This window comes from Bactrocera tryoni, chromosome 1 (genome assembly GCF_016617805.1).
Source record: "Bactrocera tryoni isolate S06 chromosome 1, CSIRO_BtryS06_freeze2, whole genome shotgun sequence".
Classification (NCBI taxonomy): domain Eukaryota; kingdom Metazoa; phylum Arthropoda; class Insecta; order Diptera; family Tephritidae; genus Bactrocera; species Bactrocera tryoni.
This window is the reverse complement of record NC_052499.1, coordinates 64,431,257-64,447,122: the sequence shown is the minus strand read 5'-3', so window position 1 is coordinate 64,447,122 and position 15,866 is coordinate 64,431,257. Positions and strand designations below refer to the sequence as shown.

Here is a 15,866-nt window from a genome sequence, read left to right as displayed (position 1 = left end):
GAAAAAAGTGTAAATAACAAAGAAGCTATAAAGTAACATCGTAAAATTTTTATGGCTCACCTTTTTGAAATATGTTCGGTTTTTTGAAATTTACCGCTCTTTAAAAACACTAAAAGCAATAAATCCAATTGACAATTTTAATTATATTTTAATGAATTCATTAAATGCACTTGATATTAATGGGGGGTATTTAAGCAGTTTGCGCTCAAACTGTCGTAAATTGATTACTTCACTGAATTTAGATTTCAAATATTTATAATTTACTACTTTTCACAATATGAATGTACACCTTTAAGCTTAAAAAATTATTTATTTAATTAAAACCTTTTTTATTGTGTTTAGCACTTTAGCGGCTTACGACAATTCAAAATGTGTAAAGCGCTGGTTATAATTGTTGAGAGTTTAATTTTTTGCACACTCATTAGCGCTCTGACTTTCTAACAGATTTTGCAAATTATACTCGTAAGGTATATTAGACAAGGAATGACTACCACAAATCTAGTAATAAATACGGTCGCCAAAAATCGAAAACGATTTTAAACAAACAATCTTAATGACTGCACCAATCACTTGACGCTCGTTAAGCGGTTCAAATTGCGGTTTTGCGAGAACTCAATGAAATATGCGCTGAATTCCATACGCGATAAGCCATATACATATGTATGTAGCAAAATGGGTCGTTCAAACACAATGCTTCGCATAAAATTCACTCTAATCAATGAATTTCATTTATGATTCACATCAAGTGTATGTATGTACTTGTATCTGTTATTTGCTTTTAATTCACAACTACTGATTGATATTTTAGCATTTCGATTTCATAGCGTTGGCCTCAATAAAAATCATTTGTGCCGCACACATAATTTTGACACTGTCTTTTTGGGCTTGTCGCCGCCGTCGCTGCTGCTTATGCTAACGTCGTCGTCGTCGTCGCTGTTGCAATTTTACTTTTGGCCAACACACAGAATAAACTGAACTTTTCTCTGCTTGTTCTCTTCCACTCTTCTTCGTTTTCAACGTCGGCGTTTTTTATGCACTAGGCTACCACTTTGCGTTTGCATTAACTTTTTAGCCTTTTCTTTAATGTGTTTTTTTATTCCGCCAATACAAAACACGTACGCACGCACATACACAGATTTATTTCCAATTTTACTTTACGCAACATTAATTGCACCAGTTGCGAAAGTGTTGTGATATAGAAGCGACTATTTCTTTTTATAACATCGAAATTTATTTGTGCATTTACCACCACATATTTTTCAAGCAAATTTTCCCCAACAAATTTCCACGAGACCCGAAAACGACACTATTGACACTATCACTTCTGCTTCTCGTTAAAGAATAACCAGAATAACCGAAAAACTGAAAACTGAAAACTGAAAACTGCGAAACCGAAAAGGCAAGGCAGTCAATGAAAAGCTGTCAAACGTCAAAATTTTTACATTTGCCTTTTTGACACCGTTCGTACCCTTTACCGATTAAATATCGATATAGTTCAGAGATGTGTGTACTAGAAGTTGATGTTGATAGAAAATTCTTTGAAAACACAATCAAATATTTCTTATTAAACTAAAAATAGTTTAAAAATATGAATGCAGAAAGAGTAAAAAACTATTTTATACTGAATTATGAATTCATCAATATGCGGCCGCTACAGTTTTAGTAAATCCACGAACCCTAAAGAACATTTTTATTTGGGCAGTGTTGGTAAAGTGTTGAACTCGTCTGGAAACATTGACCAAATAAATTTTGAAGGGAAGCAAAGTAAATGTTAACGCCAATAATCTTCAAATCTAAAGACAGAATACATATACATACGTGATGCTTCTACATATTGAAAGAAATTTTTGTGGTTTGATTGCATTTGAAATATATATTGTTTTAAAATTTCTTTATAAAATCGTGAGACCCCTCTGTTAATTAAGTCAAGTTACCACTGAAAACTAAAATCAGCTGTTCGATTTCACTATGCCATACATACATACATATATGCACTCAGATTCTTTTACTGCCGCGGTTTTTTTTTGCAAGGATGCTGGTATTTCCTCAAAGATGTCTGAAACTTCTAAAACTACAATTGCGATATGGGACTCCAGGTGGTGTACGTTACATACAAAGTGGATCCAGTGACTGCCCTTCAGTGGAAGTAAAATTTTCAAATGGGTAAAAGCAGCTGATAAAATTTGAAACACGTTTTAGTTAACGTAATGTTCACAATATTCCCTTTACAGACGTAACATGACTATAAGTTCGGGAAAATTTGCGCGTTTTGCCAATGGTACCGCTGTTTGTCAAATGGGCGATACTGCCGTTATGGTAACTGCGGTAGCAAAACCAAAACAAGCGCCCGGTGCAAGTTTCATGCCGCTCGTTGTGGATTATCGGTTAAAAAGTGCTGCTTCTGGACGCATACCAATGAATTTTATGCGCCGTGAATTGGGTCCATCAGAGAAGGAGATACTCTCTGCACGTCTCATAGATCGCTCCTTGCGCCCACTTTTCCCTGGAGATTTTCGTACTGAAACGCAACTTGTCTGCAATATGCTGTCAATGGATGCGATATATTCACCTGATGTCTTAGCCATCAATTCCGCGTCAGTTGCCTTAAGTCTCAGTGACATACCTTGGAATGGACCAATCGGTGCAGTACGGTAAGTGAATTGTGGCATTGCAGTAAAATTATGAGCTTATATAATATTTATGCGTTAGTGTGGGACTCTGTGATGGTGAAGTTATAATCAATCCAACAAGGCGTGAACTGCAAACATCCCAACTGGATTTGGTGGTGTCCGCAACGAAACAAAATCTCGTCGTGATGCTTGAAGGCAAAGGCAACATTGTGTTAATGCAAGATTTGCTCAAAGCCATAAAGCAAGGCACCAGAGAGGCGCAACTCATCATCAACGATATTGAACGTTTGCAGAAAGCATACGGTAGAAAAAAGCGTGCCGTTGAAGCAGCACCTGTAGTGGACAATGAAATATCTGAGGCTGTGAAAAGCATGAGTGAAATGCGACTGCGTGAGATCTTCCAGGACGCAACACACGACAAAATATCTCGTGATAACGCGGTGAATGAAGTGCGCACAAACGTAATAGACAAGGTGTGGTCTTCTTACCCAGACACCGAACCAGCACTAATAGGCGAAGAATTCAATAAAGCCTGTAAAAGCATTTTCCGAAATCTGATATTTGAGGAGAACAAACGCTGTGATGGACGCGACTACGATAGTCTGAGAAATATTAGTTGCCAGGTAAAGAGATGCACCAGTAATTGTTGTGCCAAACTCACCTCCACTCTTTTACAGGTGGATCTTTACAAGCCGCTACATGGTTCGGCACTGTTCCAACGTGGACAGACACAAGTGTTTTGCACTGTTGCCTTAGACTCGCACGAAAGCGCCATGAAGTTAGATGCTGCGGCAGCATTGGACAGGTTTTCCATTAAACTATATTATAAACTCAACACAATATTAATTTGTTCCTAATTTTAGCGGCTTGAAGGCCAAAAACTTCATGTTGCACTATGAGTTTCCGCCTTATGCTACCGGTGAAGTGGGGCGCATCGGTCCTATCGGACGTCGTGAGCTCGGTCATGGCTCACTGGCGGAGCGCGGACTTGTGCCCACGTTGCCGCACGATTATCCATTCACCGTACGTCTCACCTCTGAAGTGTTGGAGTCGAACGGCTCCAGCTCCATGGCATCGGTTTGCGGCGGTTCCATGGCACTAATGGATGCTGGTGTGCCGGTCACCGCACCAGCTGCCGGCGTTGCCATTGGCTTGGTAACGAAATACGAGAATAACGACACTAAACACATGTCGGATTATCGCATTTTAACGGACATTTTGGGCATTGAAGACTACATGGGCGACATGGATATGAAGGTGGCGGGCACGCGCAAAGGCTTTACCGCTATACAGGCGGATTTGAAAATACCCGGTATACCACTGAAAGTTGTAATGGAGGCATTGCAAAAAGCGACTGACGCCAAAGGGCGTATACTCGATATTATGGGCGAAGTGATAAGGGAGCATCGGTAAAATGCGCGTTTTGCTTTTCCTGCATATTTTGAGTTAAAATTTCTAACATTTACAGCAAGTACCCGAAGGAGTGTTGGCCTGTGACTGAACGCATAACCATCGAACCACACCAGCGCGGTCAACTGATTGGACCCGGTGGCATCAACCTTAAACGCATCTACCTCGAAACGGGCGCAACACTCACAGCAGAGGATGAGACCAGCTACAGCATTTTCGCGCCCTCACAAGCGGCCATGGACGAGGCAAAGGAGCACATTGATGCGCTGCTAGTCAAAGAACGCATACCGGACTTGGAATTCGGCGGCATCTATGCGGCAAAAATCACAGAAATACGCGACACTGGCGTCATGGTGGTATTATACCCCAGCATGCCGCCAGCGCTGCTGCACAACTCACAGCTGGACCAAAGAAAGGTGCCTATAATGTTTACTTGACACCTGCTTTTGTGTTTATAAACGTTGTTTTGCTTACAGATTGCACATCCCTCAGCCTTAGGTCTGGAAGTTGGCCAGGAAATACAGGTGAAGTATTTCGGGCGCGATCCCGTGTCCGGTTTCATGCGTTTGTCCCGCAAGGTGCTGCAAGGCGCCGCCTCAAGCATACCACGCAGTCACAATAAGGCAACGGAGGAGACGTAGTGAACGGCGCCGAATCGTTTTGTTTTGATACTGTTCGCGGTTTAATGCTGCCACTTGAAGAAAACAAACAGCTTTTGTACATATATTTAAAAAATGCAAGTTATAAACTTTATTACAAACACTGACCACACACACATGTATGAATGTATATGACACAACTGAGCGGTTAAGTAAATGTACAACATAAATTATTAGCATAAAATAGTTAAATAAAATATAAAATAGATGGTAAGCTTGTAAAAATACATTGTTGGCAAATTGACTAAACACACTTAAGAGACTACGAGGAGATTGTGTTAAATAAATGCTTTAGCAAAGCAAATCTGAGATTTTGAACCACATTGTATAGAGGAGATGGTAGACAATTTAATTGCAATCACTTTTTCCATTTTTTTTTTAAACAAGGAAGTGGCGGGTCAATGCACTGAGTGTGCAAATACAAGGCGCTGATGGCCTGGTTGTCAGTGCTAATCAAATGATAATGCGATAATACGAATCCGATATGGTGTACAGGGCAACTACGGTTGCTTTGTCGCCGGTTAGGTAGTCAATAATTTCATCTGTTATTTCGGTTATATACCGTTTGAACTTAGGAAACCTGTGAACGAAACAAAATTGTATTGAATTATTTGAAAAAATTGCGTATAACGGTGCATTTACCGCTCTATCACATTGTTAATTTCAACTTCAGTCTCCTTTTTATCGGCTTCACGTGGATTAATTGCGCCTACTATGGCATTAACGGTGACTGGCGGCAGCTCCACCACCAGCACGATGACGCTCTCCTTCTTCATGAACTGCGACAGTGTGACGGACATCTGCTGCGTAACCTGTTGGGAATTGTTTTTTTTTTTTTGTTAATATATGTAAATGAAAATTCGAAATTTATGGGAATTTCCATTTTTTTCCGTCACGCACCTGATTCTCGTAGCGGCGCCGCAGGTTGGCCGTCAACTTGTCGTGCACCACAAACACCACCTGCACATTGGGCCACTGACTGGGATTGTAGCTGCTTTTTATGCTCGCGTTCGAGGCAGACGTGGACAAACTGTAATCGCCGCGGCCATAATTACCGCCGCCACCGCCACCACTGCTGCCACCCCCACCACTGCCACTGTAACCGGCATTGCCACCGGCGCTACTATTCGATAACTGACTGACATAGTCGATGGCATTCGCATTGCCCAATTCGGTGCGCAGCTTGCGTATGAAATCGACGAGCTCTGCGCGCGTCACATGGCGCTCCTGAAAACGATCGCGCTCCCACGAGCTAATGCGCAAAGCGCCATTCTCCGCCACCAATATGATATGCAGAGCGCCCAATTTGGCGAGATCTCGCGCTTCATCGCCAGCGCCGGTGGCAGACTCCACCACATAGCAGCGTATATTTGCAGACCACAGCAGGCGCATAATGTCTGTGACATATTTGAGTGGCGCGCGTGTACCATTCACGCATACCGCCACATCGATGGCGCGACAATCTTTCATGTAATCCATATCTAGGGCGCCCACCAGCTTGTCCAGCCAGAATGAGAGCCCGACACCGCTTATGACGCGAGCGGGTATGTTCTGATTGAAACCCTGCGCTTGCTTTTGGAACTCATTCAGTAGTGTGTCGTAGCGCTCGCCCATGGCCAGGACGGAGGAATGCGCGCTGCGATTCGGCTTAAGATCGGCGATCAGTTGCCACACCACGCCGCCACTGCTGGCACGATCGTAACTGATGGGCAGACCGGCGAAAATGTGTATTGGACACTAGGACGCAGAAAAGGAATTACTTTCAGTTAAGTTAAATGAATGCATTTCGCAAACTCACCGTTACACCCAGACTGTGCGCTAGGCTCACAACCGTCTCCAACTCCCTGAGCGCGCTCTTTGCCAGCGACGCGGTTTCGCCCTTGCCACGTATCAGCGATTTTAGCGACGAATCGTCGACACTGCTGCGTGTGCCGCTCATTAGGAAATTCGCGAGCAGCAGCTCGATTAGCGCCGTAGCCGATGAACGCGATTTCTCCATGATCACCGTGACGCCCGAATGGAATTGAAATTTCGAAATCCGCCCCTCAATGTAGTCCGCTATATTCGCAAATAGCTCTGTGTACGAGGACTTCGGCACATTGCAGTAGAGCAGTATGGCGCGCAACAGCTGTGTGTGATTCATGCGTATGCGCATATTCTTCTCGCGCAGACGCGGTATCTCATTCGTAATCTCAAAGGCGAGCGCCAATAGTTCGGCATCCACGATGGGACTGCTGGCGTATGGCGTAATTATATCGAAGGCACATTCGTAACTTTGTTTCGGGTGAAAATTGAATACTTTCTCTTCGCGGTATACGCGATCGACGCAATAACGGCGCATCATATTCACACCGTTCATGGCTATGTGGCGCGCGAACTCCGTACGCAAATCGCTGGGCAGCACCACCACACAGCCGGAGTGTGTCATTAGACGCACGGGATTGTTCCACGGATTGGTGCGCTTCGACAGCGGTGACAGCAATGGTGTGTCCACTTCGATGCCGCCATGTTTGCGAAACAAACCGACAACCTTGGCCTTGACACATTCAAAAATCGGATTCAACGACACGAAGCCATCCAATGAGATGGGCGCATTCCAGGATTTCATGTTACGGGAACTGCCAAAATGATAGGTGTATTCGAGCAGTTCGTCGCTCTGTTGTTGCAGGCAGCGCGCCACCAGATGCTTGTAGGCTTTACTTTGAGGATTGGCCAGCGCATGACGCAGCATTTCTTGCAATTCGTTCGCTTCAAGTTGCGCGGGCGGCACCAAATCTGAGGAGAGCAACTCTTCGGCGGTGGGACGCTGTGCCGGTTCGTGATTCAGCAGCCAGCGTAGTATCTGTTAATAAACATTAAATGTTATAAAATTGTTCAGTAGACAGTTTAATGTGCAAACGCCTTGCCTTGACGGTTTTCTCATAACGGTTATCGCTCAGCATATTCTCTGGTATAACAATGGCGGCGGTGCGCAACGCGACTATGGTTTGCACACGCTCCATGCCCGTCTCGAATGGCGGCTGTGACATTTCGAAAAGTATTATGCCCAAGGTATACATGTCGACCTTCTGACCGTAAGTGGATTTCGAAGCGTTGCCGGTCAACTCAGGCGCCACGTAAAGCGTGGTGCCCACCTTACCGGTGCCGGTGCCATCCTCTATGGAAGCTACCTGCATAGATTGCTGATTTGTTTGCTCATCTAAAAAATATAAATTTGCTTAATTCTTTTAATTTATTTTATTTGTGCCACTTAGACATACGTTGGCTTTGTAGCGCCAGAAAACTGGTTGTCGCCAGACCGAAATCACCGATTTTTATCTGATCGTGCGTATCCAAAAATATATTAACGGGCTTCAAATCACGATGTATAATGCCTTGTTGGTGTATGTGTGATAAACCCTCAGCTATTTCGCGAAATAGACGCCATAGGCGTTCCGTGTCTTCGTACAGGTTATCATCTATGGCAGTTCTATGATAAGTATGAGAATTTTAGTGTTTTTGTTGCATATTTTGTACAGAAAAGTAGTCACCTCAATGTACACTTCTCGCAGAACTCCATTTGTATGTACATAACTTGCATAGGTTTGGGTGCGTTGCCGCCCTTTGAAACTTGCCGCGACGATTCCTCCTCTTCGTCATCGTCGTCATCATCATCGTAATTGACAATTTCGCCATTTGAGTCCACAAACTCAATGCCATCGGAGTCGGAATCATCTGCATTCGGTCTGTATACAAAGATTTCACGTAAATACCAAACTATATTTATGGCATTTGAGCACATTTCGTACTTACACACAACCGCTCCACATGCTGGACGAGCTTTCGTCGCCCACTTTAACTGGCAGACCCAATTGTGATGATTTTGTTGGTTTATAGCTGATGTCGTTGCTGCCTGACAGTTCATCGCCCAAGAGTTTATCCTATAATTGATATAATTTTAGTTATTATTGTATAACACTACTCAGGCAAGCTTTTCCTTACCATTTCCGCTTCATCCGCCTCAGTAACGCTCTCGATCCAACTGTTAAAGTAGCGCACAACATTCTCGTGATTCAAGCGGGAGAGCAATTCCACCTCACGTGTCATTTTCTTATAAAGTTGGCGACTACGCGCTGACAGTGGTATACGTTTTAACGCATACTGACGGTTATCTAATATGTTGCGTACCTGGAAATTATACATTTGTTTCATTACAGAAATCATCATTCTTATATATCTTATTAAATGAAGAGGGTATGTTAAGTTTTCCATGGCGTTTTTAAGAAACCGTGTCAGAGCCGTATTATTATCCGGCCAAAAACAGACAATTCGGTACCAAACCACGAAATTACTTGAAATAAATTGTTCAGATCGGACCACTATATCAAGAAAATCAAGTCCTTGTGTGGGAAACTATTTTATTTTAAGACTTATATTCACGTAATTTTCTACGAATTATTGATTAAAGCAAAGGCGCAGTGTCCTTGTAAATTGCAGTCCAAAATAGAATAATAAACTGAAATCAATCACTTTTATTTGCGAAGGCTATTATACTTTTGGTGCAAACGTTTCCTTTTTTATTGCTTTTTATTACCACAAGCTCACCTTCAGCACATCACCGAAAGCGCCCTTACCCAAATATGTGAGCACTTCGAACTCATTGCGCAGTCTGGATTGACTCACGGGCATTACAGGCATAACGGAGAGCGAAGCAGGCAGATGCTGTTGTTGGCGCTCGTGACGATCCTGCGGTTTGGCATTCTGCAGCGCGGCGCCAGGCGTTCCACCAGATATGCGCCGTGGCATTTTCTGTGTCAAAGCAAGCGCGAGTTGCGCATTAGCTTTATCGTCATGGCTGAGCAGTGATGAATGTAGAAAAGGATGGTCCAATAGCTCTGAAGCCGAGAGTGTACGATCGGAGTTGCATCTGAAAATAGTTGAATTTAATATATAGCAAAAAATAAAATGAGGTTATTTTTAGCATACTTATCGATGAAATCACGCATCTCGTACGTATGTGTTGACATTAAACTCTCGATGAGCGCTCCAAATGCGGGCAGATCACCTTGCACCGAACGCTGGCCTATACCGCCCACAAGCTCTAATAAGTTAGGCACCAAAGAAAAGTCTGTGCAACGCAAGGTGCCCGTGTTGTCCATAAATACTGTGCTATCCATGAGGTGACTGTGCGAGACGCCTTTGTTGTGTAGGAATACCAGCGCGTCGAGCACACCACGCGCAACCATGCGCACGCCTTCAATGCACCAACCCAGACTGGATGATATGTTCAACAAACTGGTGCCGAGCAGAAAATCTTGCACCAAATACACAATCAATCCTTCCTTACGTTTTATGCACAACACACACTCGTACTGTATAAGATTTTTATGGTGTAATTGCGATAGTGTCGTAACTTGTTTCTCAATAGAGGCAATAACGTCTTCGACACGATGATTACCACCGCATTTCGGCTCTGTTGCAATCCAATAGCAATGTCCGCCATTTCCACATTTTTGTTCTAATTGCGAATACTTAATGGTCCATTCGGTCACGTAGAGTAGTTGACCACTGTCCAAATCTATGCCTGTATACGCCACACAGCCTTTCTGTGAGTGACCTGCAATTGTAGCCAACGCATTGAATGATATAACTCAAATCACAAATATTTATGCATGTGCTTAACTCACCTAAACAACAACCCCTTTGTACTTGCCGTCCTACTCTATGGAAGTAAAGCTTTTCACTGTTGCGATGTTCCAAACATTTGTTTGGGTAACAATGACTGCGATAGTATGGTGATGAATTCTCGGAACTCTCCGATGAGCTGGCGTGATAGTTTGATTCGCTCATGCTACGACGTGTCTCACCACTACGCCTTTTTGCTTCACTTTTAAACATTTCTTTACGGCGCTCAACCTCCTCGATCAATGTTTGTCGCTCTAAATTTTCCTTACGTTTCTGTTTGTCAAGTCGTTCTTGTTCACGCTTTTGATTTTCCTGTAACATTTCGTCATAGAAGGAACCGCGTGGTGGCTTATTATATTTAAGTAGAAAAGATTGTACAGTTTGCGCCAACTCATATATCATCACTTCACCGCGAAGCTCCTCTGACTGCTGTTGTAATTTTTGCAATAACTCCTCTACCAACTGGTCTGAGAGTCCTTTCGATTCTTCTATTAGTATTTTGGGCGCGCTGTTTAATAGAAATAACTGTTATACCGGTATTTTATTTGCACCAAATGAACACTTACATTTTTGGATATTTTGATGGGCATATAATGTGCAGTTTAGTGCGCGCGTATGCTTCCGTGTGTCCATTTGAGGAATCGCGCAGTGGCGTTAGCGATATGCGTATTTCGGTTGGCTTCCATTGTGCCGCTGGCGTATCTGTGTCACAGCTGGGACGTAACACCTCCACATCGTTAGCGAAAATTGCCTACAATTTCACATTTTTCAATAAATTAATTAAAGTACTATTGTTTTATTGTAATTTGGCACACCTTAATCACTTCTAATTCGTGTATTTGACGCTCACGAAATGACTCCTTCACCACCGGTGTCGCCATTGCCGTGACGTTTTATCGCTTATATTCAGGATTTTTGTGTAAAAAATATCACTTCGTCCGCTTTATAAACTGTTGTTGCAGTTCTTAGTGTACCCCTCGTTCTGCACATCACTTGTCTTGATTTAGTTTAATTAGTAAACCTCGTTTATTTATAGCGCTCTTTTATTTTATCGCGGTTTGCAAAAATTCAACTTTTACGTATTGCATACAATTCCCTCCAGAAAAATCCAGTGATGAAACAGCTGGTGGTTTATTATCGCAAAAATAATTTATCGTTAGTTGCGCATCTTCAGTTTCTGATAGGAATTGTTTTGTTATTGGTTTGTTTACTTGACGCTCCTTAGTTGTTGCATGCTAGTCCCTATCAGAACAGAATTTCGCGAATTTGCCGGTTGCGCTTATCGATAGTTAGCTATTAATGTATATCGCACTGGCGAGCGATAAATTATTAGCGATGAAAATATTTGTTAGCTCCAGATCTTCGAAAACTTTTATTAATCGATTTAATTCAAATCGTGTAATTTTATAATTAAGGCAAAACTAGAGTAATATTTAAAATTTTGCTTTCGTAGCCTCCAACAGCAGAAGATGGGCAACAAGTAGTCTGAACTAGCTCAAGGGGGTACATTCACTTGCTAGTCAGAAAAATTAATAATTTACTCTTATAACCGGCGATTCATTTAGAGTAATTTTGGTTTCCCTTGAACCTATAGGCAATCTCTAGGAGCACTTCCAAAAAAAGATGTCCGGCGATGAGGAAGATTGCCCTGCTTGAAATTACCTCAAGTAAAAAAGAAATCACTATAAAAGATAAATTACGGTAATGATCGAAGCACTGATCCAAATTTTTATTTCTTGCAAAATGGCGGCTATCCAAAAAAAGAGTTGATGTAGAAGGTACCGCCTGAACCAGCTGTCATTTAATTTTCTGTTACTAAATTGTCCCTTAAATGCTGACCAAGCCATTGCTCCATATGCAAGAATTGATCTAAGGACAACCGTATACTTCCGGATGACTGTATTCAGTTTTAGGCCGCAGTTCCTGTTGTATTTTTTTTTTTTATTATTTTTAATTCGTTTCCTAATATTAATTTTCCAGCTCAGGTTAGAATCGATCACGTCCCCTGAATATTTTGCTATGAAGGACAGAGAAGTTGTAGTACCCCGAGAAGGGAAGAAAATTGATATATTTTGCTTTTACTCGTGAAAAGCATCAGTTCCGTTTTACAGGGGTTAACCCCTAGTCCGTTATTTGCGTCCCATTGATGTAACCTTGGAAATGTTTCCACTGTAATCTATTGACAACCTTAAGTCCGTTGGTCGTGTAAAGGTATTGTTGTTCAAGGTGATCCAAGTGATCCGGTATGAAGTTAAAGTGTGTGAAGATTTCTGAGTGTGCAGACACGTGTTCTTTTAGGAACACATATTCTCTGAGCCCGATGGCAACTTTCGACGATGTCTACGGGCACTATGTGCAAGAGTTGTGTGGTGCCCACATGCTGATAAACCCCACCTGTTGAACGCTCTCGAGTTTCTTTGCAAGTGTGGTCGACAGCCCTCCACGATATAAAAACGCCATAGAACATAATGAGCTTGACTATGGTGTCATAGAGCCAGAGGACTACTTTCGGTGCGAGATCTCAACTTTTGTCAATGGCTCCTCTACATAATAAGGCAATCGTTTCCATCGGTACCTCAAATAGACTTCACTGTGAATAACTTATTAAAAAATAAATTAAAAAGAACACACGCTTCCGCTTTTTATTTTCATTTTGTATCGCACAACTTTAGAAAACACTTCAAAAATTCTTCTAACTGAAAAATATTTTCGGAAACTTTTTAAACTTACATAAAAAAATCTAAATTGCTTTTTAGTCTTTAAAATTTTAACCAAACTATTTCTCGCGCTAAATTAAGTATAATTTCCGCTTGTGAAGCCAATTTAAAACCAATCAGAGGTCCGTTGCAGCGCATGAAATAAGAAAAGCGAAAAAGGAATTAAAGAAAAACGAAGATGTCCCGTAGACAGCGTGTTGTCGTAATAGTGGATGAGGATGTACGCGGAGGCGATCCCGAAGAGTTTCGCAACGTTTTGGATCTCTCCATGTCCATACCGTCATCCGCGCTGAAAAGCTTCAAGTCAGCCACTTACGCCAAATGGGCAACGCATGCGCACACACAGCCGCTGCGTTTCGATTGTGTGGGCACAACACGAAACGCATTCGTACGCGCCGAATATGCCATGCTCATGGACGAACTATTTCTAAATAAATCCAGTTGCTGCTTGCTGCAATTCTTTCCGCTACGCGAATGCCAAATATCATTTTTATGCAATTTACTCGTCTCCGAGGTGGACAAGCGCATCATGACAATGCAGGCCAGGTTAATGAAGATCAAGGTGAGTCGATTTTGACACGTTGTAGATCTGCAGAAATTACCAAAATGATGTGCTACCTTTCGCAACTCTGTCACAGGTGGAATATTATGATCTACGCAAGTATGATGTCGTCAATTTCCTCGGCTCCAGCCAACCACGTTCGACCACGAAGAATAAACGCCATTCACGTCCACAGAATATATTTAGTAATACCTTGGAATTATTGCGTTGGCTGCAAACCCGTTACCTGCAGCTCTTCGCCAAGGGTCAAGGCACTGAAAACATGGACGTGGAGTTCACTTTTAGTGACACACAGACACGCATCCACACCGTGCGCCTCTCTGTTATGCATGTCTTTCTCTGTCACATGGATAGCGATACGAAGACTTGTCTTCGTAATTGTTTCGAGAATATAAATAGCGCGAAACGTGGTCGAAAGAGTATTATGCTTACCGATTGCCTGCGCGAAATACTGGGACCAAAAGACAACTGGTTTACCTGGTTCGTCTTCCATGTGCCGATAGCGAAAGGTCGTGGTATAATCATTGATGATCAACTGAATTTAGCGAGTTCTGCGTACGCCGGTATCAATGCGAAAGACTCTTCAGATGTAAGTTAAACCCGGTGTTTTACTTCCTATTTATATTTTAACGCTTCAACTTGCAGGTCAAAGCGCCGGACGATTTCGATTTAAGCAGCTTGCTCTCCTTCTTACACGTCTCTAGCGGTTCACAGCTGACTGTCAATTCGCAACTGGGCGCGTCCACCTTAAGTATGGCACAAAATACTCCAACCTTTATTGCAGCTAATTCGTCCCGCTCGATATCCAACAGATTAAAGAACAAGAATAATCAGACCTATAATCTGAATACCTGGTATACGAAAATGGATCAGCTGGTGCCGGCGGTGCTTAAACATATCCACAGTTTGTACGAGTATAAATATCGTGAAAATATACAAAAAATTTGTTTCGAACTCAAGCACATGTTAAGCTTTAGCTCGCTCCGTCCATCGAACAGTAATTGTTGCATGGGTCGTGAAGCTGAACGCTCGGAGTCGTTAGATAAGCTCGAAAAGAATTATCTCATGATCATAAGAGAGTTCATACGTTTGGCTAAAGAGATTGAGAATTCGCCGGATAGCGCGATCTTGCGTGTCTATCTCGATGCCAAGAAGAAGGAGATAAAAGATTATGCTACGAGCTGCAAATTGCGTCATCTGGAGACATGCCAGAACTCGCTAATCGAAACGATTAAAGGCGAAAGAAATCTGCTCACCAAAACTGGTACAAATATTGAGTTTATAAAATATCCATCCTTCAAGGCTACCATATCGGGCAAAGCATAGCATGCGGAGTAGATTTAGCTGCCGTAACGGTACTCTGAAATTTGTGAGGCACCAAATTTAACTGTATTTTGGCAATAACTTTCTTTGCTATCACCTAAGCTATACAGTGAGTACAGATATTACCAAAGTACGGTTAAAATATGATATCTTATTGTAAAAAAATTCTAATCTATAGCTGGCTCGTGATGAGTAGAAGTTTGAAAAATATGAATAAAAAATTGCAAAATCTGAATATCATGCTTTAAGACAGTCTTGCAAGTTGAACTGAGTTTTGGAATATTCGAAAAAGTTTGCTCGAAATAACGAGCTTCTAAATAAAGACACATCTCTACCCATAGTCTTTTGGCTTATTTCCATTCCTTACTTCGTTTTATGGTCTCAGAGGTTATACCAAATTTAGGGAATTTTGCAGCTTAATAATCATTAGGTGAAACTTACCTCAACAGTTAACTCCCAGAGATGAATAATTTCCTACTTCGCTCTTCAGATCAGGATATTGAACTTTTTGGCGGTGTTAATAAGTATGCTTTAGTTAAAAGGCGTAAGTTCTTTAACTCACCCGTAAGCGAAATAGTTGCCGATTCACCGTTGAAAGTTGAAATTCAGTCTTTCTTCTTCTTTATTGGCGTAGACACCGTTTAGGCGGTTATAGCCGAGTTTCAATCTTCAGAAAGAAAAATATTAACTTTCTATTTCGACAAAAATTGGAAGTGAAAAAGTATCAACCAATTATGGAGATGAAGATCTATAATTTCTGGTTCCATAAAGAGAAAGGCGTCTATTTATCCAACATACTGTCATACTGACGCCTCTGCTATCCATTAAATGCGTAAGAAGGTCCAAGATAAGGAGACATAAGAAGTTACTGAAGTTTCGTATAAGAAAAACGATTTTGTTG

The 15,866-nt window shown here is 42.0% G+C and overlaps 4 protein-coding genes across 6 annotated transcripts in view; 2 read left to right on the top strand and 2 right to left on the bottom strand.

Moving 5' to 3' along the window:
* Window positions 1-1,344, bottom strand: part of LOC120772315 (G protein-coupled receptor kinase 2) — a 244,281-nt gene extending 242,937 nt beyond the window's left edge. For 2 of the 3 annotated variants that reach the window (XM_040100835.1, XM_040100864.1), the window contains exon 1: window positions 61-1,344. The gene's annotated coding sequence lies outside the window, so the exon portion shown is untranslated. The remainder of the gene's footprint in view (window positions 1-60) is intronic. The other variant, XM_040100845.1, reaches the window with a different exon arrangement.
* A 648-nt stretch (window positions 1,345-1,992) lies between these two features.
* On the top strand, window positions 1,993-5,003 carry LOC120768044 (polyribonucleotide nucleotidyltransferase 1, mitochondrial). The gene is made up of 7 exons (XM_040094555.1): window positions 1,993-2,163; window positions 2,232-2,651; window positions 2,710-3,253; window positions 3,308-3,435; window positions 3,494-4,039; window positions 4,099-4,456; window positions 4,517-5,003. Exons 1-7 carry the CDS (start codon window positions 2,033-2,035, stop codon window positions 4,679-4,681), a joined length of 2,292 nt encoding a protein of 763 aa, XP_039950489.1. The 5' UTR covers window positions 1,993-2,032; the 3' UTR covers window positions 4,682-5,003.
* LOC120768038 (eIF-2-alpha kinase GCN2) lies at window positions 4,919-11,244 on the bottom strand. Its single transcript, XM_040094541.1, has 14 exons — window positions 11,179-11,244; window positions 10,930-11,114; window positions 10,366-10,871; window positions 9,665-10,295; window positions 9,284-9,605; window positions 8,681-8,866; window positions 8,492-8,619; window positions 8,230-8,424; window positions 7,960-8,168; window positions 7,606-7,898; window positions 6,498-7,541; window positions 5,600-6,436; window positions 5,342-5,511; window positions 4,919-5,279 (listed from the first exon to the last, which is right to left on the bottom strand). The coding sequence occupies exons 1-14, from the start codon at window positions 11,242-11,244 to the stop codon at window positions 5,153-5,155; spliced, it is 4,899 nt and encodes a 1,632-aa protein (XP_039950475.1). The 3' UTR covers window positions 4,919-5,152.
* Window positions 11,245-13,258: 2,014 nt separating this feature from the next.
* Window positions 13,259-15,256, top strand: LOC120782219. Its single transcript, XM_040114381.1, has 3 exons — window positions 13,259-13,642; window positions 13,719-14,231; window positions 14,288-15,256. The coding sequence occupies exons 1-3, from the start codon at window positions 13,259-13,261 to the stop codon at window positions 14,966-14,968; spliced, it is 1,578 nt and encodes a 525-aa protein (XP_039970315.1). The 3' UTR covers window positions 14,969-15,256.
* Window positions 15,257-15,866: the final 610 nt, after the last annotated feature.

What these genes read in the sequence shown, in the direction of transcription:
- LOC120782219 (XM_040114381.1), top strand. Translation starts at nt 13,259, where the DNA reads ATGTCCCGTAGACAGCGTGTTGTCGTAATAGTGGATGAGGATGTACGC. An exon ending in CCAGGTTAATGAAGATCAAG is followed by an intron (nt 13,643 to 13,718) that starts GTGAGTCGATTT and finishes ACTCTGTCACAG; the next exon opens with GTGGAATATTATGATCTACG. An exon ending in ATGCGAAAGACTCTTCAGAT is followed by an intron (nt 14,232 to 14,287) that starts GTAAGTTAAACC and finishes TTCAACTTGCAG; the next exon opens with GTCAAAGCGCCGGACGATTT.
- LOC120768044 (XM_040094555.1), top strand. Translation starts at nt 2,033, where the DNA reads ATGCTGGTATTTCCTCAAAGATGTCTGAAACTTCTAAAACTACAATTG. An exon ending in GCTGCGGCAGCATTGGACAG is followed by an intron (nt 3,436 to 3,493) that starts GTTTTCCATTAA and finishes TCCTAATTTTAG; the next exon opens with CGGCTTGAAGGCCAAAAACT. An exon ending in CACAGCTGGACCAAAGAAAG is followed by an intron (nt 4,457 to 4,516) that starts GTGCCTATAATG and finishes TTTTGCTTACAG; the next exon opens with ATTGCACATCCCTCAGCCTT.
- LOC120768038 (XM_040094541.1), bottom strand. Translation starts at nt 11,244, where the DNA reads ATGGCGACACCGGTGGTGAAGGAGTCATTTCGTGAGCGTCAAATACAC. An exon ending in AGGCGGATGAAGCGGAAATG is followed by an intron (nt 8,620 to 8,680) that starts GTAAGGAAAAGC and finishes TATCAATTATAG; the next exon opens with GATAAACTCTTGGGCGATGA. An exon ending in GTTATGAGAAAACCGTCAAG is followed by an intron (nt 7,542 to 7,605) that starts GCAAGGCGTTTG and finishes GTTTATTAACAG; the next exon opens with ATACTACGCTGGCTGCTGAA.